This window comes from Pocillopora verrucosa, chromosome 10 (assembly GCF_036669915.1).
Source record: "Pocillopora verrucosa isolate sample1 chromosome 10, ASM3666991v2, whole genome shotgun sequence".
NCBI classification, from domain to species: Eukaryota; Metazoa; Cnidaria; class Anthozoa; order Scleractinia; family Pocilloporidae; genus Pocillopora; species Pocillopora verrucosa.
In genome coordinates this window covers 10,665,456-10,689,593 of record NC_089321.1, presented here as the reverse complement: position 1 = coordinate 10,689,593, position 24,138 = coordinate 10,665,456, and the positions used below count along the sequence as shown (strand labels likewise).

The 24,138-nt window shown below is 39.7% G+C and overlaps 2 protein-coding genes across 2 annotated transcripts; both read left to right on the top strand.

Moving 5' to 3' along the window:
* Nucleotides 1-7,242: 7,242 nt before the first annotated feature.
* Nucleotides 7,243-14,568, top strand: LOC136283861 (uncharacterized). Its single transcript, XM_066173333.1, has 2 exons — nucleotides 7,243-7,841; nucleotides 11,379-14,568. The coding sequence occupies exons 1-2, from the start codon at nucleotides 7,604-7,606 to the stop codon at nucleotides 13,418-13,420; spliced, it is 2,280 nt and encodes a 759-aa protein (XP_066029430.1). The 5' UTR covers nucleotides 7,243-7,603; the 3' UTR covers nucleotides 13,421-14,568.
* Nucleotides 14,569-18,416: 3,848 nt separating this feature from the next.
* On the top strand, nucleotides 18,417-24,061 carry LOC131780907 (uncharacterized). The gene is made up of 2 exons (XM_066173334.1): nucleotides 18,417-18,741; nucleotides 21,014-24,061. The coding sequence occupies exons 1-2, from the start codon at nucleotides 18,504-18,506 to the stop codon at nucleotides 22,951-22,953; spliced, it is 2,178 nt and encodes a 725-aa protein (XP_066029431.1). The 5' UTR covers nucleotides 18,417-18,503; the 3' UTR covers nucleotides 22,954-24,061.
* Nucleotides 24,062-24,138: the final 77 nt, after the last annotated feature.

Genomic DNA, 24,138 nt, shown 5'->3' with positions numbered 1-24,138 from the left:
ATGCAGTAGCTACTTGGAAAGGTCTCGTTTCGCTCAATTTGTTCCTTTTATTCCTAGTCTGGGCGCTTAGGATTAGTCACGGCAGGTTAAAGTAGAAATTAAGTCTCCAAATCTGAGCCATGTTTCCAAAAGATACTTTTAAATTAAAGGTTATAGAGAAATAAGAGTAGATTTTGACTCTGATATGTGGAACTTAGGTGTGAGTTATGGAAAGAAAAATATTTGTACTAATAATGGCGCCTGGAAGAACAAGCCTCATCATTTTCAGACTTCCTTTTCTACAATGATCTAAGAAGCAGTCATGCTGTAAAGATACATTCGTCATTTTCTGATTTGATTTTATCAGAAGAATATGGGTCTGTGACCTTCCCTAACATTCACTACATAGTAGAGAGATTTGGATAAATGTGTGAGCTTAATGTCTCGCTTGAATTAAAAAATAGAACAAAGCGTCTCCAGCAAGAAGCCCAGCTCGATTCAGTGACCGGCAGGCAAGCGAAGCCATTAGGGTGGACATTAACCCTACATTAGTAGGCTCCTATGAAATCTTATTATCATCTGTTTTGATAGTTATTGATGTATTTATGTGCTAGATTCTTCCTTTTATTTTTAGGTTCCTTGCTCGTTTCCCTGTACCAGCAAGGTGACTCGTCTCTACTTGGTCATGTGGACCTTTCAAAGCCAACATCAGTTTGGAACACATTAAGCATTTGTCCCACCGGTTTGACCAATAATAAAACCACGGGGGGGAAGTTGTTATCAGTGTTGGGAAAAGGCAGTGGGCTTTCTTTCACCGTGCAAATAGCCGAAGGTGCATCAGAAATCGCGCTTGATGAAACACGCATAGTCAATGTCCAGGGAGCTGAGGTGAGCGTGTTCCAGTTCATTCCACCTCAAGGTATCTCTGATAAACAACTGGACATCACTGCCACGTCTCAATCAACAGTTGCTGCCTATTTGAAGGTATCGTAGAACTGTGAAGAAGTCGATGTCCAGAAAGACCTCGAGAGCATAGATTACAAGAAGGAATCTCTTCGACTGTCCTTTGCAACAAAAGGACGGATAACTTTCTCTAGCGTTTCTATTCCCCCTTTAACCGATTCCGTTTCCAGATGGTTCATTGGAATTGGTCTGAAGGACTTATCAGGTGACGTCAAACTTAGTGAGTCAAAAAATGTCGCATTAATGCTGACAAGGTCGTTTGATTATAATTATGCCACGCCCATTTGTGTCCTATTTTTTGTATCATTTGTGGTTGGTATATTAGTGTCTATCTTTGCGTATTTTCTCTTCGAAGAGTCTCTCATCCAGGTAAAGCCTGGTGAAGGTAATCAGGTCAATAATAATGCTAATTTAGTTTGTGAAGAGCGGGAGGTAATCAGACCTCATTGGTTTTCCTCTGATCGAGAGGGCTATGCGCACATCACATGTATTGTGGGTGTTACGCTTATGGTAGGTGCTTCTCAGTTCGTGTTTGCAAACTGGTATACGATGATTCAGGAAGGGGACAGAGATCAATGTTACTACAACGACTTTTGTTATAGAGTTGCAAAGCTTGATATTCCATGTAACTTAATGACAAGTAACTTACCATATATAGTCCACTGCCCAATCTTAGCTTTGTGGGTATGGATGCTGGAAAGGAAGGTGAATCTTCGCTGCAAAGACGCCGAGGGGGCAACAGCAATAAAACAGAGGTACTCTTTTTCTGTCGCGTATGCGTTAACCTGGGCTTTGGTGTTCCAGGGATTGTTTTCCACACTTTACCACCTCTGTCCAGGCGTGTTCACATTTCAGTTCGATTCGGCCTTCATGTTAATCATAGCTGATTTAATTGTAGTGTTGTTGTATAATGGCATTGAGCGGAATCGTTCTCAAAATGAGAAGTACCGAGTTAACGCTTCTAACTTCTTCCTACTTTTCATTATACCTCTTTTTGTTTTAAACTACTTTGCTGGGCGACCTAACTCGAATTCTGGCCTGAACATAACAATGCAGGCGTTTTTCTACAAATTCCTGATCATTTGGTGGTTTGGGATGTTTTTTTGGCCTTTTATAAATTAAATATGCATCAAAAGTGTTGTAGGAATAACAAATTTAACGCATTTGTATTCATTTTGGGTGGCCTTGTAATACCCGCGGCGATTTTTATAGTTTACTGGTTTAGGGATCCGGCTCAAGCGTCTCTGTGCACATGCATTGCCTGTTGCGTCGTCGCAATCCTAGCTAAAGCTAGGCTTTGGGAGAAGCTTTCCAAAGACAAATTTGGAAAGCTTCATGGTAGGGGCACTTTACAAGTTCTTTTTATCTTTCTCACCTTTATCATTTTGGTAGCAGCTGTTTGGGTTTTCACATGGTTACCCACCACAGACAAAACATTATCGCCAGAAAACTCTCGTGACCAAAACAAAGAATGTGTTATTTTAGGATTTTTAGACTGGCATGACCTGTGGCATTTTTTGTCTTCCTTTGCTCTCCTTATGGGTGCGTTTGTTGTCATGTTTATGAGTTCTAAAGCCGAGCAAAGCCAGCAGGCTGAAATGCGAGGGTATAATGAGCCACAAGCACAAAGGAAAAAAAGGGCAGTGCAGGCCAAAACGCGAGGGAATTATGAGAGAAGAGCAAAAAGGAAAAATTGAGCAGAAACTTCTACATAAGAGTATTTTTCAATTGAGTGTCAAAAGTGATCCGGGATTGCATCATCTTTGCTTTACTTTTGTCTGTGATTACAAAATCTTTGTGCTTATTGACTGTTGCGATTACATGGTTTTAGATTTTCGACAGCAATTGAAAAATGCTCTGAAAAACGTGGAGATGTCTTGGGTATCTAAATGGGGTGAGAGGGTATACACTCGTTTACTTCTGGGATTTAACATCAGGTCTCTCAAGAAAAATATTATACTACCCTGCTTTCATCATGATGATCACTTTCAGCACCTTTTGTAGGCTCAATCTTAGTATGTGGTTCCTTACCTTGGTAATGATAAGAGGGCTACTGAACTGTCATGTTTATAAATTCTGAACCTGAACAATGCCCGCAGGCTGAAATACGAGAGAATAATGAGCCAAAAGCACAAAGGGAAAAAAGCGTAGTGCAGGCTAAAACGCGAGGGAATGATGAGCAAGAAGCACAAGGGAAAAAAGGGTATGACAGGATTAAACGCGAGGAAATAATGAGCCAGGAGCCAATACTAACTTAGCTAGCATTATAACCAGCTGGAATTTGTAAACGAAGTATACTGTATTTGCATTCTTATATCGAGGAATGATTTTAGTACAAAGCTGTTATGGCCATTTGTAATTACCATAATGTTTTTTTCCTGGAACGTTCGTGAAGGTATTTATAAACTTTTTAGATTTTTATCATAAAATTTTTAGAATTAGAGACAATCTTTCACATGTTAGAATTTGCCATTTCCGCATGTACTTTTGGTCAACCAAGTCAATTTATGTAAAGCGACATTCTTGATCAAGACAGCGTAAAGGGCCATTTAAGAAACGAAAAAAAAAAACGCAATCGAGAAGTGTGGTAGTTTTTTAATGCAAATCTTTCCTGAAATATTAGCCATTAATAGAAAGTGAAACACAACCGTCCTAGAAGTTCTCATCTAGGTTATTCATGTAATACTAGGATACAAGTTTATTGTAGTATTATGTCGGTTTAACGATACTTTCGCTAACTAACTTAACTAAAGTTTAGAAGAAGTGTAATAAAGATTATGTCCTTATTTTGTGTTGTGAACATGATTGGCGCGTTACGAGATACTTCTTCCGAAAAATATCTAGAAGTAGGAAACAAAACCCGGTAACATTTCACAACGATTTCAGAGTTTACAAAGTTATTGTGTGGTAGCGTTTCGTTTTGAATGGTTAAATGCGATGCCACACGCACTATTGTTTTTGGAGGCGGAGCTTAGAATGCATTAATCGGGGATTCTACGAGCTCTTAAGAGAGCTCCCAATCAACGCTTTGCATTTCTTGGAAGATGCACATTTTGAATATCACAGAACTTTAACTTTTCTCGAGCGTTTTTGCGGCACACTTACAGTGGAAGGCGATGGTGTATATGTAAATTATAGCTCAATGGGGCAACAATATGACCGGGTTACGCGTTGTCAGTGGTTACGCAGAAACAAACCTGTCGATTTTAAGCATGTTTATAAGAACATGTTACGGAAAGTTCTTTCTCCGACTTAAAGCGACTTAGTGATGCCCATGACTTATAGGAGCTTACTGTCCTTATTTTGTGTCGTGAACATGATTAGCGCGTTACGAGATATTTCTTCGGAAAAATATCTAGAAGTTGGAAACAAAGCCTAACAACATTTCACACCGATTTCAGAGTTTATAAAGTTGTTATGTGGTAGTGTTTCGTTTTGAATGGTTAACTGCGATGCTACACGCGCTCTTGTTCATTGAGGCGGAGCTTAGAATACATTAATATACTCGCGGAAGTTTTGAAATAAGTCAGTTCTGTTCTCATGGGTTTCATCTGAGGCAAAAACGAGAGAGATCAGAAGTCGTTTCAGAAATTCTGGCAAAGCCATAGCTTCCAACCGTCAAAACCACACGAAAGTTTGTGTAAAGCTTCATTGGAAGCTTAACTGTCATAACCACATGCTAAAACAGAAATTAGGGTATTAGTTCAAGAGAAATCCAGTCTTGATGTGAATCAAAAACAACTTCCCATACTCACTGATGACTAAAAAGGCCAAATTTCAAATAAAAATAGCCAGGGATTAAAGAACATACAAAAAGGCGAGAATGGAGAAAGATTTTTTATTGATTCTTGTTCCGTAAAAGCCATATGCTAAAACTAAGGAATGTTGCGGAGTTTAGACGAAAACTTAAAAAACACAAGTCCTCTTGGACATTTTCTGATCAATTTCTCTTTTGTTTTAAGCCCACTTCACTAATCAACTTTCAAATTTACCGCCAGCGGCGCAGTCAAGGTCCCGGATATGTCTTTGCTTTCTGGGCGATGCTGGAATAAACAGTGTGTGGGATTGGTTATTCGTGGAGAGGGGAACAGAGAGTGAGTCAACATATCTGGTATTTGACTGGTAGAGCTTTTTCCTCTAAGTGTCGAAAGTACTCCGAGATCTTGCCATAGCTCTGTTTTCATTCGCTCTATGATTGGCTCAGAAAAACTACTACAGAAGTTTTCCTGACTTTTGGTGACTTTTGATGGTTCAGTGGGCTTTTTATAAGTTAAATATCCACAAAGGAGTATGCCGAAATGCATGTAATGTGTTTTTATTCATTTTGGGTGGCCTGGTAGTACCCTTGGGTATCTTTTTGTGTTTTTGTTCATCAATCTGTCACAGGTGTTTCTGTATACCTGCACATTTGTAGCATCATTGTTGTCCCCGCTAAGCTTAGCCCCTGGAGGAAGCTGTGCTGTTGCTGTGAATGCAAGCACAATTGCCGAACAGCCACGAAATTTATCAAGGGCTTTTCATCTTCCTCACTTTCATCGTTTTAGTGGGAGCTTTTGGCGTTTTCAAATCGCTGCCCACCACAAACGAATCGCTGACGCCAGAACACTCCCGTGACCAAAACGAAGAATGTGCTTTTCTGGGATTTTTCGATTGGCACGATCTTTGGCATTTTTTGTCCTCCTTTGGTGTCCTAATGGCCACAATTGTTGTCATGTTTTTAAGTTCTGAACCCGTGCAAAAGTCGTAGGCTTCAGAATAAGTAATGTAAGGGAGTGCAATGTAAAACTCCATATAATAAGGAAGTTTTCAATTGCATGTCAAAATTGATCTGGGATTGCTTTTGTTTGCTTTACTTCGGCCTGTGAATGGTGTAGAAAACGCACACTATCCTCCTCGACCAATCAGCTGCAAAACAAAAATAAATCGTGACTTGGTCCTCCGCGATCTTCCGCGCTATTGGTAGTTTGCTTGAATAATTTGTGTTCTCATCGGCTGTTGATAGTGTTAAAGCTTGTTATGATCGGCTTTTGGGCTTGAATGGCTTTGTTTTTTCGAAAGTCAGTTGAAAACTGCTCTTACAGACGTAGTGATTGTAGTGGACACTAGTGCCTTAAATCTGGTGTCGGACACTAATGTTTAAAATTGGACACTAGTGTCTAAAATTAGTCACTACGTAGTGTCTATACTTGGACACTAGTGCCTAAAATCGGTCACTAGTGTCTAAAGCCGGTCATTAGTAAATTTTGACACTAGCGTCCAAAATCAAACCACCCTCTAAAATCAGACCCTAATGTCAAAAGTCTGTATCAACTGTTTTTTGATTATCGTAAAAAGGTATTTGTTTGAGTTAAGAATGTCTCTTTGACTGGCCCTTAATTGTCCAAAAGTACCGCCTTTGGATGGAAGAAAGAGTTCGAGACTGTTCAGTCACAGCTGGGCTACTCTTTGGAAAAAGTAATTAAGTTCATATACTCTTGTTAATGGATGACTTAATATAAGTATCTGGAGCATACGTTTCCCTTAAGATCCCGTTCAAACTCTAAATATTAGATTAATTTGAGGAAAACTCGCAAATTTGGCACCACATTACTTATAAGCTTGCGTTATTTTCAGGAATCAGAGCTTTTACTTTTGGTTTCCCCCGAGGCCAAATAGGATTTGTCTAACTTTGGATGGATTTAGCCTCAACAAAAAGTTCGAGTAGCTTGACCCTGAATTTTTCATCAAAGAAATTATTTCAAAAGAGATGGCAATTCATCACCTATTATAACTAGGCTTTTGTCTTTCCAATGTGTCGTGTTGAGAATCATTAGGGCATAGAAACACAGGTCTCTTGTTTGCACGCAACAGAGCCAACAAGATACGGCGCTGTCTAAATTAAGCAACACAAGCCTTGCTTTTCATCTGCTAAATGATCGGTGGCCGAGAACTATTTGTACCCGAGTGTCGAAGTGATCCGGGATGGTCATGGTTTTGTTTTTCTTCGCTTTATGACTCAGAAAAGTTCCGCCACCCGATCAACAACCAATCAGATGCAAAACTAAAACCCAGTCGAGACTTGGTCGCCCGCATTTTTCCCGCGCTCCAACTGTTTGCTTGTTATTACTCCCGGCACTTATTGACTCTAGTGATATTGTGATGTGTTTTCGCTGGCTGCTGAGATTGCAAATTGTTCTGGTAGAAACGCACTCTGTGATGAGCTCCTACGCCAGAAATAAAGATGTATTCATCGAATAAATTATTTAAAGTGAGACGGAAACCTGTTATAACTAGGCTTTTGTCTGTCCAAAGTGTCATGTTGAGAATTATTACGGCATGGAAAGCCAACAAGATAGGGCGCTATCTAAATAAAGCAACGCAAGTCTTGAGCTTGAGCAAGAGGTTGTACTTTTGGCTTTCTCCGAGGTTAAATAGGATTTTTCTAACTTTGGGTGGATTCAGCCGCAACAAAAAGCATGAGTAGCTTGACCCTGAATATTAATCAAATAAATTATTTAAAACAAGGCCGCAACCTATTATAACTAGGCTCTTGTCTTTCCAAAGTGTCATGTCGAGAATCGATAGGGCATAAAAACACCCGTCAGGTCTCTTGTTTGCACGCAGCACAACCAAGAAGATAAGGTGCTATCTAAATTAAGCAACGCAAGACTTGCTTTTTAGGATGTTTTCAATCCTTTTATATTCATTCCTACTCCTATTTGCTCGGTGCCCCTCAGCCTGTGGACATCTTCTAGCAACATGTTCGTCCGGTATGAATGTTTCAAATGTCCAGAGTGGGGTGATAGAGATCAATGGCACACTATCCAGTAACAGCATTCTGCAGCTATCTTGTGTTTTGAAGCTGGACAAACCCGGGAGCTTTTTACGCATGAAAACTAAAAGGAATGACAAGAAGAAAGGTGAGGGCATAACCAGTTTGATAGAGTGGTGTTACCTACTTCTAGGAGAGCGAAGTTTTGTTGACTTTTGGTTTTAATGAAGAAACAAAATCTCTCTTTCTACATTGATTTAATTCCTTAATTATTCTTTAGTAATCCGAAAGTGTTTTCGAAATTTCCGAAAGTGGTAAAGCGACGCTTGCGACGAAAGAGGAAACTTCGAGGGGTGTCGCTATGCGTGTTTTCTAAGTTTCGCTGATGTGGGACTATTTTACCGGTCGTAATGAAACCACGAAAACCAAGATGACTATCAACGGTGTTTATTTAGATCACGGTCACGATCACGATCGTAAACTGAAATTGCAATAATATTATAACGAAAGCATGAATCTAATTGAATTGGTGCGAAAGGCATGAAAGAAACGCTTTACGTGCCTATGTCGATAACGCGATTAAAATAACAACAATCAACGTGAATTAACATAAAAAAATCATAAAAGGCTAAATTAAAACTACTCGAGATTCAAAGATCGGCTACACGATGACCATTTGCGGCTGATTAACAGCCCAAAGACTAAAATGTGGGCGTCACTGTGTGAGCGTCTAGTTATTTCAAACACAGGCGGCCCAAGCTCCAGCTGTGAGATGATCATCTTACGCAATAACGGTCATGGCGGAATTTTAAGAGTTTGTATGGGAATATTTACGAGCGCTCTAAGGAATAAAAAAATACGTCAAATTCTCAAAAAAAATACCTCACCTCGCTTCCACAGCGTAGTGCTTGTTATCTGACCGCTTACTTTGATGAAAAGAGCCCATTTGAGCGAGTTGTTCATTTCGAGGTTTTCAACGCATATAAGAAAGCCCAAGGCTGAACACTCCATTTCCGAACGCCTGATCCGAGAAGCGAAAAATCCAAGCTCAAAATGACCGGGCGGCCACAAATCCAACGCAGAATCCAAGCACACATACTGTAGTTTCATTTCAATTCACTACAAACTCAATCTTCCCCGTGCAACCGACGCTAAGCCGCAGTTTGCTTCAAACATTTCCAGTTTAGAGGTTTCTAACAGCCCGCGACCACATCAACCTTGACACACGACCGTTGAAACCCTACCTCCTTTTCAAACTGAGCCTCGCCAGGGACCACGCCGTCCGTTATTATCAATAAATTGTTTTAGAACCACGGGTTCCCTCAGGTCGAAATCGATCAAGAGGCTATTGTTTCGATCGGCCAATCGAATTCGCCTTCGGAAATGTTTACAAATGTGTGATTATTTTCGTAGTCAGAGGAAAACCTGGCAAGGATTTATACCAGTATTCAATTTAGTTCTATCTGGACATACCTATTTTAATTCTGCCAACAAGACAACTGTTATTTCGCTTCGTCCGCACGAGAATGTGAGTCACAATAGAACAAGTCGCTCAGCCATGTAAGTATTTACTTTATTCTTAGTTGCCGGCTACGCTAAATTTCGCACTTCGTGTATGTGTTTCTTGCCAAGTGCCCTTGTAGATACTTATTTCTTTTACTTTAGGATAAAACAATAGCCTCTCGATCGATTTCGACCGGAGGGGACCCGTGGTTCTAAACTAATTTATTGATAATAACGGACGGTGTGGTCCCCGGCAAGGCTCAGTTTGAAAAGGAGGTAGGGTTTCAACGGTCGTGTGTCAAGGTTGATGTGGTCGCGGGCTGTTAGAAACCTCTAAACTGGAAATTTTTGAAGCAAACCGCGGCTTAGCGTCGGTTGCACGGGGAAGATTGAGTTTGTAGTGAATTGAAATGAAACTACATTATGTGTGCTTGGATTCTGTGTTGGATTTGTGGCCGCCCTATCATTTTGAGCTTGGATTTTTCGCTTCTCGGATCAGGCGTTCGGAAATGGAGTGTTCAGCCTTGGGCTTTTCTTATGTACGTTGAAAACCTCGAAATGAACAACTCGCTCAAATGGGCTCTTTTCATCAAAGTAAGCGGTCAGATAACAAGCAATACGCTGTGGAAGCGAGGTGAGGTATTTTTTTTGAGAATTTGACGTATTTTTTTTTATTCCTGAGGGCGGTCGTAAATATGCCCATACAAACTCTTATAATTCCGCCATGACCGTTATTGCGTAAGATGATCATCTCACAGCTGAAGCTTGGGCCGCCTGTGTTTCAAAATACTCCTTCGATTTCAAGATAATTAGTTGTACTGTTGTACAACACAGTACATATGTGCGCTATCGCCCAAGGTAAAAACTAAACTTAAACATATTGAAATAAAACTAACAAAATCACTTACATATCGGTCCCGCTTGTGCCAAAGGTTTGGAACGAAAGAACGAAGTTGCTGCTGTTCAAGGTGAAATCTTACGAAACTCTGGCTTATAGGGACGCTAATTTAGTTTTTATATGCGCGTGGTGACGCTAAAATATCCGATTACAAACCAATAGGGAAAAAGATAAACATTGTAACTAAGATTGTAACTAGGCACACAAATTAAAGTAATTGACAATTGATCTAATAAAAAAAAAGGCTGTTCTTTTGTTCGATATCCTTAACAGGTAACTATTATTAATTATGGACTGTGCAGCTTCTCCTGATGCTATTCACTGTTTGCACAGATCAGGTTTCCTTCTTTCCAGATCAGACTTATGATTAAAATTTTACAGCATTCTTCGTCGTGGTCGCTTCTCTCGAAGGATCTTTAATTCCGAAAATTACGGTTAAACTTGAGCATTATTGTTGTGGCATTCCACCAATAAACAAAATGTCAACTTCGAACTTCTAGCAATTTTAGGATAGACTGTCCATGTAAGAGGAAAAGTGAAACTAGCATTCCTACAAGAAACTTGAAACACATCAGCCTAGCTCCTGTCGTTCTCGTACCTAGTTTTATTTGACAAATTCGCTTCTGCGAATCCAAAAATATTTCAGATTTTAATAGTCAAGGAGATCATGCAGTAGCTACTTGGAAAGGTCTCGTTTCGCTCAATTTGTTCCTTTTATTCCTAGTCAGTCTGGGCGCTTAGGATTAGTCACGGCAGGTTAAAGTAGAAATTAAGTCTCCAAATCTGAGCTATGTTTCCAAAAGATACTTTTAAATTAAAGGTTATAGAGAAATAAGAGTAGATTTTGGCTCTGATATGTGGAACTTAGGTGTGAGTTATGGAAAGAAAAACATTTGTACTGATAATAGCGCCTGGAAGAACAAGCCTCAACATTTTCAGACTTCCTTTTCTACAATGATCTAAGAAGCAGTCATGCTGTAAAGATACATTCGTCATTTTCTGGTTTGATTTTATCAGAAGAATATGGGTCTGTGACCTTCCCTAACATTCACTACATAGTAGAGAGATTTGGATAAATGTGTGAGCTTAATGTCTCGCTTGAATTAAAAAATAGAACAAAGCGTCTCCAGCAAGAAGCGCAGCTCGATTCAGTGACCGGCAGGCAAGCGAAGCCATTAGGGTGGACATTAACCCCACATTAGTAGGCTCCTATGAAATCTTATTATCATCTGTTTTGATAGTTATTGATGTATTTATGTGCTAGATTATCCCTTTTATTTTTAGGTTCCTTGCTCGTTTCCTTGTACCAGCGAGTTGACTCGTCTCTACTTGGTCATGTGGACCTTTCAAAGCCAACATCAGTTTGGAACACTTTAAGCATTTGTCCCACCGGTTTGACCAATAATAAAACCACGGGGGAGAAGTTGTTATCAGTGTTGGGAAAAGGCAGTGGGCTTTCTTTCACCGTGCAAATAGCCGAAGGTGCATCAGAAATCGCGCTTGATGAAACACGCATAGTCAATGTCCAGGGAGCTGAGGTGAGCGTGTTCCAGTTCATTCCACCTCAAGGTATCTCTGATAAACAACTGGACATCACTGCCACGTCTCAATCAACAGTTGTTGCCTATTTGAAGGTATCGCACAACTGTGAAGAAGTCGATGTCCAGAAAGACCTCGAGCGCATAGATTACAAGAAGGAATCTCTTCGACTGTCCTTTGTAACAAAAGGACGGATAACTTTATCTAGCGTTTCTATTCCCCCTTTAACCGATTCCGTTTCCAGATGGTTCATTGGAATTGGTCTGAAGAACTTATCAGGTGACGTCAAACTTAGTGAGTCAAAAAATGTCGCATTAATGCTGACAAGGTCGTTTGATTATAATTATGCCACGCCCATTTGTGTCCTATTTTTTGTATCATTTGTGGTTGGTATATTAGTGTCTATCTTTGCGTATTTTCTCTTCGAAGAGTCTCTCATCCAGGCAAAGCCTGGTGAAGGTAATCAGGTCAATAATAATGCCAATTTAGTTTGTGAAGAGCGGAAGGTAATCAGATCTCACTGGTTTTCCTCTGATCGAGAGGGCTATGCCCACATCACATGTATTGTGGGTGTTACGCTTATGGTAGGTGCTTCTCAGTTCGTGTTTGTAAACTGGAATACGATGATTCAGGAAGGGAACAGAGATCAATGTTACTACAACGACTTTTGTTATAGAGTTGCAAATCTTGATATTCCATGTAACTTAATGACAAGTAACTTACCCTACATAGTCCACGGCCCAATCTTAGCTTTGTGGCTATGGATGCTGGAAAGGAAGGTGAATCTTCGCTGCAAAGACGTCGAAGGGGCAACAGCAATAAAACAGAGGTACTCTTTTTCTATCGCGTATGCGTTAGCCTGGGCTTTGGGGTTCCAGGGATTGTTTTCCACACTTTACCACCTCTGTCCAGGCGTGTTCACATTTCAGTTCGATTCGGCCTTCATGTTTATCATAGCTGGTTTAATTGTACTGTTGTTGTATAATGGCATTGAGCGGAATCGTTCTCAAAATGAGAAGTACCGAGTTAACGCTTCTAACTTCTTCCTACTTTTCATTATACCTCTTTTTGTTTTAAACTACTTTGCTGGGCGACTTAACTCGAATTCTGGCCTGAACATAACAATGCAGGCGTTTTTCTACAAATTCCTGATCATTTGGTGGTTTGGGATGTTGTTTTGGGCTTTTTATAAACTAAATATGCACCAAAAGTGTTGTAGGAACAAGACATTTAACGCATTTGTATTCATTTTGGGTGGCCTTGTAATACCCGCGGCGATTTTTAAAGTTTACTGGTTTAGGGATCCGGCTCAAGCGTTTCTGTTGACATGCATTGCCTGTTGCGTCGTCGCAATCCTACCTAAAGCTAGGCTTTGGGAGAAGATTTCCAAAGACAAATTTGGAAAGCTTCATGGTAGGGGCACTTTACAAGTTCTTTTTATCTTTCTCACCGGTATCATTTTGGTAGCAGCTGTTTGGGTTTTCACACAGTTTCCCACCACAGACAAAACATTATCGCCAGAAAACTCTCGTGACCAAAACAAAGAATGTGTTATTTTAGGATTTTTCGACTGGCATGACCTGTGGCATTTTTTGTCTTCCTTTGCTCTCCTTATGGGTGCGTTTGTTGTCATGTTTATGAGTTCTAAAGCCGAGCAAAGCCAGCAGGCTGAAACGCGAGGGTATAGTGAGCCGGAAGCACAAAGGGAAAAAAACACAGTGCGGGCCAAAACGCGAGGGAATTATGAGAGAAGAGGAAAAAGGAAAAAAAAGGGCAGTGCAGGCTAAAACGTGAGGGTATAATGAGCCAGAAGCACAAAGGAAAAATTGAGCAGAAACTTCTACATAAGAGTATTTTTCAATTGAGTGTCAAAAGTGATCCGGGATTGCATCATCTTTGCTTTACTTTTGTCTGTGATTACAAAACGAAAATTAATCATAACTTGTTCGCCCGTGAATTCCCGCGCTTTTAGTATTTTACCTGTTTTATTCTGAGTTCTTATTGGTTATTGGTAATATCAATCTTTGTGCTTATTGACTGTTACATGGTGATTATATGGTTTTAGATTTTCGACAGCAATTGAAAAATGCTCTGAAAAACGTGGAGATGTCTTGGGGATCTAAATGGGGTGAGAGGGTATACACTCGTTTACTTCTGGGATTTAACATCAGGTCTCTCAAGAAAAATATTATACTGCCCTGCTTTCATGATCACTTTCAGCACCTTGTGTAGGCTCAATCTTAGCATGTGGTTACTTACCTTGGTAATGATAAGAGGGCTACTGAACTGTCATGTTTGTAAGTTCTGAACCTGAACAATGCCCACAGGCTGAAATACGAGAGAATAATGAGCCAGAAGCACAAAGGGAAAAAAGCGTAGTGCAGGCTAAAACGCGAGGGAATGATGAGCCAGAAGCACAAGGGAAAAAGGGTATGAGAGGCTTAAACGTGAGGAAGTAATGAGCTAGGAGCCTGTACTAACTTAGCTAGCATTATAACCAGCTGGAATTTATAAACGAAGTATACTGTATTTGTATTCTTATATCGAGGAATGATTTTAAGACAAAGCTGTTATGGCCATTTGTAATTACCATAATTTTTTTTTCCTGAAACGTTCGTGAAGGTATTTGTAAACTTTTTAGATTTTTATCATAAAATTTTTAGAATTAGAGACAATCTTTCACATGTTAGAATTTGCCATTTCCGCATGTACTTTGGGTCAACCAAGTCAATTTATGTAAAGCGACGTTCTTGATCAAGACAGCGTAAAGGGCCATTTAAGAAACGAAAAAAAAAAACGCAATCGAGAAGTGTGGTAGTTTTTTAATGCAAACCTTTCCTGAAATATTAGCCATTAATAGAAAGTGAAACACAACCGTCCTAGAAGTTCTCATCTAGGTTATTCATGTAATACTAGGATACAAGTTTATTGTAGTATTATGTCGGTTTAACGAAACTTTCGCTAACTAACTTAACTAAAGTTTAGAAGAAGTGTAATAAAGATTCTGTCCTTATTTTGTGTTGTGAACATGATTGGCGCGTTACGAGATACTTCTTCCGAAAAATATCTAGAAGTAGGAAACAAAACCCGGTAACATTTCACAACGATTTCAGAGTTTACAAAGTTATTGTGTGGTAGCGTTTCGTTTTGAATGGTTAAATGCGATGCCACACGCACTATTGTTTTTGGAGGCGGAGCTTAGAATGCATTAATCGGGGATTCTACGAGCTCTTAAGAGAGCTCCCAATCAACGCTTTGCATTTCTTGGAAGATGCACATTTTGAATATCACAGAACTTTAACTTTTCTCGAGCGTTTTTGCGGCACACTTACAGTGGAAGGCGATGGTGTATATGTAAATTATAGCTCAATGGGGCAACAATATGACCGGGTTACGCGTTGTCAGTGGTTACGCAGAAACAAACCTGTCGATTTTAAGCATGTTTATAAGAACATGTTACGGAAAGTTCTTTCTCCGACTTAAAGCGACTTAGTGATGCCCATGACTTATAGGAGCTTACTGTCCTTATTTTGTGTCGTGAACATGATTAGCGCGTTACGAGATATTTCTTCGGAAAAATATCTAGAAGTTGGAAACAAAGCCTAGCAACATCTCACAACGATTTCAGAGTTTACAAAGTTGTCATGTGGTAATGTTTCGTTTTGAATGGTTAACTGCGATGCTACACGCGCTCTTGTTCATGGAGGCGGAGCTTAGAATACATTAATATACTCGAGGAAGTTTTGAAATAAGTCAGTTCTGTTCTCATGGGTTTCATCTGAGGCAAAAGCGAGAGAGAGATCAGAAGTCGTTTCAGAAATTCTGGCAAAGCCATAACTTCCAACCGTCAAAACCACACGAAAGTTTGTGTAAAGCTTCATTGGAAGCTTAACTGTCATAACCACATGCTAAAACAGAAATTAGGGTATTAGTTCAAGAGAAATCCAGTCTTGATGTGAATCAAAAACAACTTCCCATACTCACTGATGACTAAAAAGGCCAAATTTCACATAAAAATAGCCAGGGATTAAAGAACATACAAAAAGGCGAGAATGGAAAAATATTTTTTAATGATTCTTGTTCTATAAAGACCATATGCTAAAACTAAGGAATGTTGCGGAGTTTAGACGAAAACTTGAAAAACGCAAGCCCTCTTGGACATTTTCTGATCAATTTCTCTTTTGTTTTAAGCCCACTTCACTAATCAACTTTCAAATTTACCGCCAGCGGCGCAGTCAAGGTCCCGGATATGTCTTTGCTTTCTGGGCGATGCTGGAATAAACAGTGTGTGGGATTGGTTATTCGTGGAGAAGGGAACAAAGAGTGAGTCAACATATCTGGTATTTGACTGGTAGAGCTTTTTCCTCCTAAGTGTCGAAAGTACTCTGAGATCTTGCCATAGCTCTGTTTTCATTCGCTCTATGATTGGCTCAGAAAAACTACTACAGAAGTTTTCCTGACTTTTGGTGACTTTTGATAGTTTAGTGGGCTTTTTATAAGTTAAATATCCACAAAGGAGTATGCCGAAATGCATGTAATGTGTTTTTATTCATTTTGGGTGGCCTGGTAGTACCCTTGGGTATCTTTTTGTGTTTTTGTTCATCAATCTGTCACAGGTGTTTCTGTATACCTGCACATTTGTAGCATCATTGTTGTCCCCGCTAAGCTTAGCCCCTGGAGAAAGCTGTGCTGTTGCTGTGAATGCAAGCACAATTGCCGAACAGCCACGAAATTTATCAAGGGCTTTTCATCTTCCTCACTTTCATCGTTTTAGTGGGAGCTTTTGGCGTTTTCAAATCGCTGCCCACCACAAACGAATCGCTGACGCCAGAACACTCCCGTGACCAAAACGAAGAATGTGCTTTTCTGGGATTTTTCGATTGGCACGATCTTTGGCATTTTTTGTCCTCCTTTGGTGTCCTAATGGCCATAATTGTTGTCATGTTTTTAAGTTCTGAACCCGTGCAAAAGTCGTAGGCTTCAGAATAAGTAATGTAAGGGAGTGCAATGTAAAACTCCATATAATAAGGAAGTTTTCAATTGCATGTCAAAATTGATCTGGGATTGCTTTTGTTTGCTTTACTTCGGCCTGTGAATGGTGTAGAAAACGCACACTATCCTCCTCGACCAATCAGCTGCAAAACAAAAATAAATCGTGACTTGGTCCTCCGCGATCTTCCGCGCTATTGGTAGTTTGCTTGAATAATTTGTGTTCTCATCGGCTGTTGATAGTGTTAAAGCTTGTTATGATCGGCTTTTGGGCTTGAATGGCTTTGTTTTTTCGAAAGTCAGTTGAAAACTGCTCTTGTGGACGTGGACACTAATGTTTAAAATTGGACACTAGTGTCTAAAATTAGTCACTACGTAGTGTCTATACTTGGACACTAGTGCCTAAAATCGGTCACTAGTGTCTAAAGCCGGTCATTAGTAAATTCTGACACTAGCGTCCAAAATCAAACCACCCTCTCAAATCAGACCCTAATGTCAAAAGTCTGTATCAACTGTTTTTTGATTATCGTAAAAAGGTATTTGTTTGAGTTAAGAATGTCTCTTTGACTGGCCCTTAATTGTCCAAAAGTACCGCCTTTGGATGGAAGAAAGAGTTCGAGACTGTTCAGTCACAGCTGGGCTACTCTTTGGAAAAAGTAATTAAGTTCATATACTCTTGTACATGGATGACTTAATATAAGTATCTGGAGCATACGTTTCCCTTAAGATCCCGTTGGTGTTGAATTCAAACTCTAAATATTAGATTAATTTGAGGAAAACTCGCAAATTTGGCACCACATTACTTATAAGCTTGCGTTATTTTCAGGAATCAGAGCTTTTACTTTTGGTTTCCCCCGAGGCCAAATAGGATTTGTCTAACTTTGGATGGATTTAGCCTCAACAAAAAGTTCGAGTAGCTTGACCCTGAATTTTTCATCAAAGAAATTATTTCAAAAGAGATGGCAATTCATCACCTATTATTACTAGGCTTTTGTCTTTCCAATGTGTCGTGTTGAGAATCATTAGGGCATAGAAACACAGGTCTCTTGTTTGCACGCAACAGAGCCAACAAGATACGGCGCTGTCTAAATTAAGCAACACAAGCCTTGCTTTTCATCTGCTAAATGATCGGTGGCCGAGAACTATTTGTACCCGAGTGTCGAAGTGATCCGGGATGGTCATGGTTTTGTTTTTCTTCGCTTTATGACTCAGAAAAGTTCCGCCACCCGATCAACAACCAATCAGATGCAAAACTAAAACCCAGTCGAGACTTGGTCGCCCGCATTTTTCCCGCGCTCCAACTGTTTGCTTGTTATTACTCCCGGCACTTATTGACTCTAGTGATATTGTGATGTGTTTTCGCTGGCTGCTGAGATTGCAAATTGTTCTGGTAGAAACGCACTCTGTGATGAGCCCCTACGCCAGAAATAAAGTTGTAGTCATCGAATAAATTATTTAAAGTGAGACGGAAACCTGTTATAACTAGGCTTTTGTCTGTCCAAAGTGTCATGTTGAGAATTATTACGGCATGGAAAGCCAACAAGATAGGGCGCTATCTAAATAAAGCAACGCAAGTCTTGAGCTTGAGCAAGAGGTTGTACTTTTGGCTTTCTCCGAGGTTAAATAGGATTTTTCTAACTTTGGGTGGATTCAGCCGCAACAAAAAGCATGAGTAGCTTGACCCTGAATATTAATCAAATAAATTATTTAAAACAAGACCCAAGACAGCAACCTATTATTACTAGGCTCTTGTCTTTCCAAAGTGTCGTGTTGAGAATCAATAGGGCATAAAAACACCCGTCAGGTCTCTTGTTTGCACGCAGCACAACCAACAAGATAAGGTGCTATCTAAATAAAGCAACGTAAGCCTTGCTTTTTAGGATGTTTTCAATCCTTTTATATTCATTCCTACTTCTACTCGCTTGGTGCCCCTCAGCCTGTGGACATCTTCTAGCAACATGTTCGTCCAGCATGACTGTTTCAAATGTCCAGAGTGGGGTGATAGAGATCACTGGCACAATATCCACCGACAGCTATCTGCAACTATCTTGTGTGTTGAAGCTGGACAAACCCGGGAGCTTTTTACGCATGAAAACTAAAAGGAATGACAAGAAGAAAGGTGAGGGCATAACCAGTTTGATAGAGTGGTGTTACCTACTTCTAGGAGAGCGAAGTTTTGTTGACTTTTGGTTTTAATGAAGAAACAAAATCTCTCTTTCTACATTCATTTCATTCCTTGATTATTCTTCTGTAATCCGAAAGTGTTTTCGAAATTTCCGAAAGTGGTAACTCTTATCAATTCAGGAATTTGTAGATTTTCCTGAATACATTCACTGTTTGCACAGATCAGGGTTCTTACTTTCGAGACTTGAAATTAAGACTTTTACTGAATCGCCACTCATGCATTCATTGAGGTGGTCGCTTCTTACGAAGGATCTTTAATTCCTGAGCATTATTGTTGTGGCATTCCACCGATGAACAAAATGCCAACTTTAAACTCCTAGTGATTTCAGGATAGACTGTCCTTGAAAGAGCATAAGCGAACCAGCGTTCCTGCAAGAAACTAGAAACACATTACCCTTGCTCCTGCCGTTCTTGCACTTAGTTTGTTTGACTCATTATGACGATAGGTTTTCGCGCACTAAACTGGACTTTGTGGGAAACGTAAAAAACGGGGGAAAAATAACTCGGTAGAAACCACTCGGCTTGCGAGAACTGAAACTCGTCACGATTTCCTGGTACACGGCGATCTACTTCGAGCGAGCTTATACGGAGGTCAAGGATGAGACAGCGTTTGGGTTCCACAGCAGACTTTATTCGAAGAGCCCTCTAACGTACATCATGCAAGAGTAAAAACTAAACTGGTAATCGGCATGCCGTCGTCTATGTAATCGAAAAAAGCTTTACAAAGTACTTGCTTAAATAAGAACTGATGTCAGGTTCCATTGTTCTCCAAATCTACCATATTTGAACAGTATAACAGAAGAATCGAAAAATGTTTCTTTGAAGTTAAACAGAAGCTACTTAAATATTCCATCTGTCTCTACGACGAAAATAATCTCAAAATGAAAAGGAAGGATACAATAGACTCTAGGCCATTAAAAATAGGAAACTTAGGTGAGAATTCGAAGCTCTGTTATAGAAAATATTACCTATCTTAATCACGGTGGAGTAGCTTTGGAAATAAAAGTGGAAAAGTAACTAAAATTTCTGTTTATCTATGTAAGGTTGGTGTGGAAACTATCGTATGAAAGGAAATAAAAATTACGCGTATAAACTCAGCTACCTACTGCCATGAGAACCAGTTTTTCCAGAAAGACCATTAACACTTATATTAACCTAAAATTTCACTAATAATGAACGACAAAAGTACCGACATACAGGTGTATAATGGAAGCAAGAAACGAAGCAGAAATCTCCTAGTTTACTTTTCAAAAGCTACTGTGGTTTTCTATAAATATATATAGATATTAATTTTTTTAGCTTACTAGAATGAAAGAACTTGAAAGAACTCAAATGATTAAATATGGAAAGTTTACGAATAAACATGTCCCAAACAAACACACGGAAGAATCAGTAAATTTCCCCGTAACACAATTCGTTTCTGACTGCGCAACATATTTCCGTGTCTACTGTTTATCCAGCCTGTACACCCGTATTGCAAGTCCAAATATCTTTCAGTTTTCAATGGTCAGAGAGATCGGTAGCTACTTGGATAGGTCTCGTTTCGCTGAATTTGTTTTCAATAGTTTGATTTAATCTTGCTCAGTGATCTCAAATATGCAGACAGCTTTTTTTATTATTATTACTATTTCACAGCCTGCGGTGACTTACCAGCTCGATAAGGGTCAGTATCACCTCCCTCCTAGTAGGAAGTAGAAATTAAGTCTCCAAATCTGTTTCCAAAAGATACTATAAAAATTAAAGGTTATAGAGAAATAAGAGTAGATTTTGGCTCTGATATGTGGAACTTAGGTGTGAGTTATGGAAAGAAAAATATTTGTACTGATAAGAGCGCCTGGAAGAACAAGTCTCAACATTTTCAGACCTTCTTTTCTACAATGATCTAAGAAGCAGCTATGCTGAGAAGATACATTAGTCATTTTCTAGTTTGATTTTATCTGAAGAATATGGGTCTGTGACCTTCCCTAACATTCACTACAAAGTAGAGAGATTTGGAGAAATTTGTGAGCTTAATGTCTCGCTTGAATTAAAAAATAGAACAAAGCGTCTCCAGCAAGAAGCCCAGCTCGATTCAGTGACCGGCAGGCAAGCGAAGCCATTAGGGTGGACATTAACCCCACATTAGTGGGCTCCTATGAAATCTTATTATCATCTGTTTTGGTAGTTATTGATGTATTCATGTGCTAGATTCTCTCTTTTATTTTTAGGTTCCTTGCTCGTTTCCCTGTACCAGAGAGTTGACTCATCTCTACTTGGTCATGTGGACCTTTCAAAGCCAACATCAGTTTGGAACACTTTAAGCATTTGTCCCACCGGTTTGACCAATGATCAAAACACAGGGAAGAAGTTATCAGTGGTGGGAAAAGGCAGTGGGCTTTCCTTCACAGTGCAAATAGCCGAAGGTGCATCAGAAATCGCGCTTGATGAACCACACACAGTCAATGTCCAGGGAGATGAGGTGAGCGTGTTCCAGTTCATTCCACCTCAAGGTATCTCTGATAAACAACTAGACATTACTGCCACGTCTCAATCAACAGTTGTTGCCTATTTGAAGGTATCGCACAACTGTGAAGAAGTCGATGTCCAGAAAGACCTCGAGAGCATAAATTACAAGAAAGAATCTCTTCGACTTTCTTTTGCAACAAAAGGACGGATAACTTTATCCAGCGTTTCCATTCCCCCTTTAACCGATTCCGTTTCCAGATGGTTCATTGGAATTAGTTTGAAGAACTCATCAGGTGACGTCAAACTTAGTGGGTCAAAACATGTTACTTTAAAGCTGACAAGGTCGTTCGATTATAATTATACCACGCCCATTTGTGTCCTATTTTTTGTATCATTTGTGGTTGGTATATTAGTGTCTATCTTTGCGTATTTTCTCTTCGAGGTAAAGCCTGGTGAAGGTAATCAGGTCAATAATAATGCTAATTTAAAAGTGTTCGTTTGTACAATGTGGACGGTAATCAGAGATCATTGGTTCTCCGCCAGTCCAAAGACCTATTCCTTTATCACAGGCATTGTGGGTTTTACGCTTATGATAGGTGCTTCTCAGTTCGTGTTTGCAAACTGGGATACGATGATTCAGGAAGGGGACAGAGATAAATGTTACTACAACGACTTTTGTTATAGAGTTGTAAATTATGATATTCCGTTTAACTTGATGATAAGTAACTTGACTTACATAGTCCACGGCCTAATCTTAGTTGTGTGGGTACTAATACTGGAAACGAAGGTGAATCTTCGTCGCAGAAGTGGCGGAGCCGCCGTGGCGGAAAAAAAAATTCAAGAGGGGTCTTTCTTTTCTATTGGGTATGCGTTTTCGTGGGCTTTGGTTTTCCGGGGATTGTTGTCCGCCCTTTGCCACCTCTGTCCAGGCGTGTTCACATTTCAGTTCGATTCGGCCTTCATGCTTATCATAGCTGGTTTAACTGTACTATTGCTGTATAGTGGCACTAAGCAGAATAGTCCGCAAAATGAAAAGTACCTAGTTGACGCTCCTGGCTTCTTCCTATTTATTATTATGCCTCTTTTTATTTCTAACTACTTTTGTGCGCTACTTATCTCGAATTCTGGGCTCAACAAAACAGTGCAGGGGTTTTTCATGGTATTCCTGGTCATTTTCTGGCTTGTGATAGTTTGCTGGACTTGGTTTACATTTAATAGACACAAAAAGTTTAGAAGTGGTGACGGTGAAGACAAACTTGACGCAGTTTTATTCATTTGGAGTGGCCTGCAAATACCCAGTGGGTTTTTTACGTATAACTTGTTTAGCGATCCGGTTCAAGCGCTTCTGATTGCATGCATTGCCTGTAGCGTCGCCGCAATCCTAGCTAAAGCTAGGCCTTGGGAGAAGCTTTCCAAAGGCAAATTTGGAAAGCTTCATGGTAGGGGTACTTTACTAGTTCTTTTTATCTTTCTCAACTTTATCATTTTGGTAGCAGCTGTTTGGGTTTTCACATGGTTACCCACCACAAACAAAACATCGGCGCCAGAAAACTCTCGTGACAAAAACGGAGAATGTGTCATTTTTGGATTTTTCGACTGGCATGACTTGTGGCATTTTTTGTTTTCCGTTGCTCTCCTTATGGGTGTGTTTGTTGTCATGTTTATAAGTTTTGAACCTGAGCAAAGGGTAAAAAGGGCATGACAAACTTAAACGCGAGGGAATAATGGGCCACAAGCACAAGGGAAAAAAAAAGAGAAAATCCTGCATAAGAGGATTTTTCAATCGAGTGTCAAAAGTGATCCGGGATTGCATCATCTTTGCTTTACTTCGGTCTGTGATTGCAAAACGAAAATTAATCGTGACTTGTTCGCTCCCAAATTCCTGCGCTTTTAGCATTTTACGTGTTTTACTCTGATTTCCTATTGGGAATTGATAATGTCAAGCTTTGTTCATATTAACTGCTGTGATTACATGGTTTTAGATTTTCAAAAGCAATTGAAAACTTCTCTGAAAGATGTGGAGATTTCTGGAGGGTCAAAGAGAGAGGGGTAGGGGTGGGGGTGGGGGATGGTATACACTCCTTTACTTCTGGGATTTAACATCGGGTCTTTCAAGAAAGTTATTATAATCCCCTGCGTTCACTTTCAGTACCTTTTGTAGGCTCAGTCTTAGCATGTGGCTCCATACCTTGGTAATGATAAGAGGGCTAGTGGGAAAACGCATGATAAAGTTAAAGGGCATGTTAAAATTGCTTAGGGTTAGGGTTTAGGGTCCTTAATCATGTGATTACATGATCCATGTAGTAACTTAGCTAACCAGTTGGAATTTGTAAACGAAGTATGCTGTATTTGCATTCTTATATCAAGAAATGATTTTAATACAGAGGTGTAATGGCCATTTGTAACTGTCGTGATTTTTTCCTGGAACGTTCGAGAAGGTATTTGTAAACTTTTTAGATTTTGATCCCAAAAGTTTTAGAATTAGAGACAATCTTTCACATGTTAGAATTTGCCATTTCCGCACGTACTTTGGATCGACCAAGTCGATTTATTTAGAGCGACATCCTTGATCAAGACAGCACAAAACCCCATTTAAGAAACGAAAAAAAAAACCCAATCAAGAAGTGTGGTAGTTTTCTAAAGCAAACCTTTCCTGAAATATTGGCCACCAATAGAAAATGAAACAACTGTCCTGGAAGTTCTGATCCAGGTTCTACATGTAATACTAGGATACAAGTTTACTGTAGTATTATGTCAGTTTAACGATAGTTTCGCTTTAACTAAAGTTTAATAAAATATTCTGGAATAAACAGTGCGTGGGATTGGTTATTCGTGGTGAAGGGAAGAGAGGGTGAGTCAACTTATCTGGTATTTGCTTGGCAGAGCT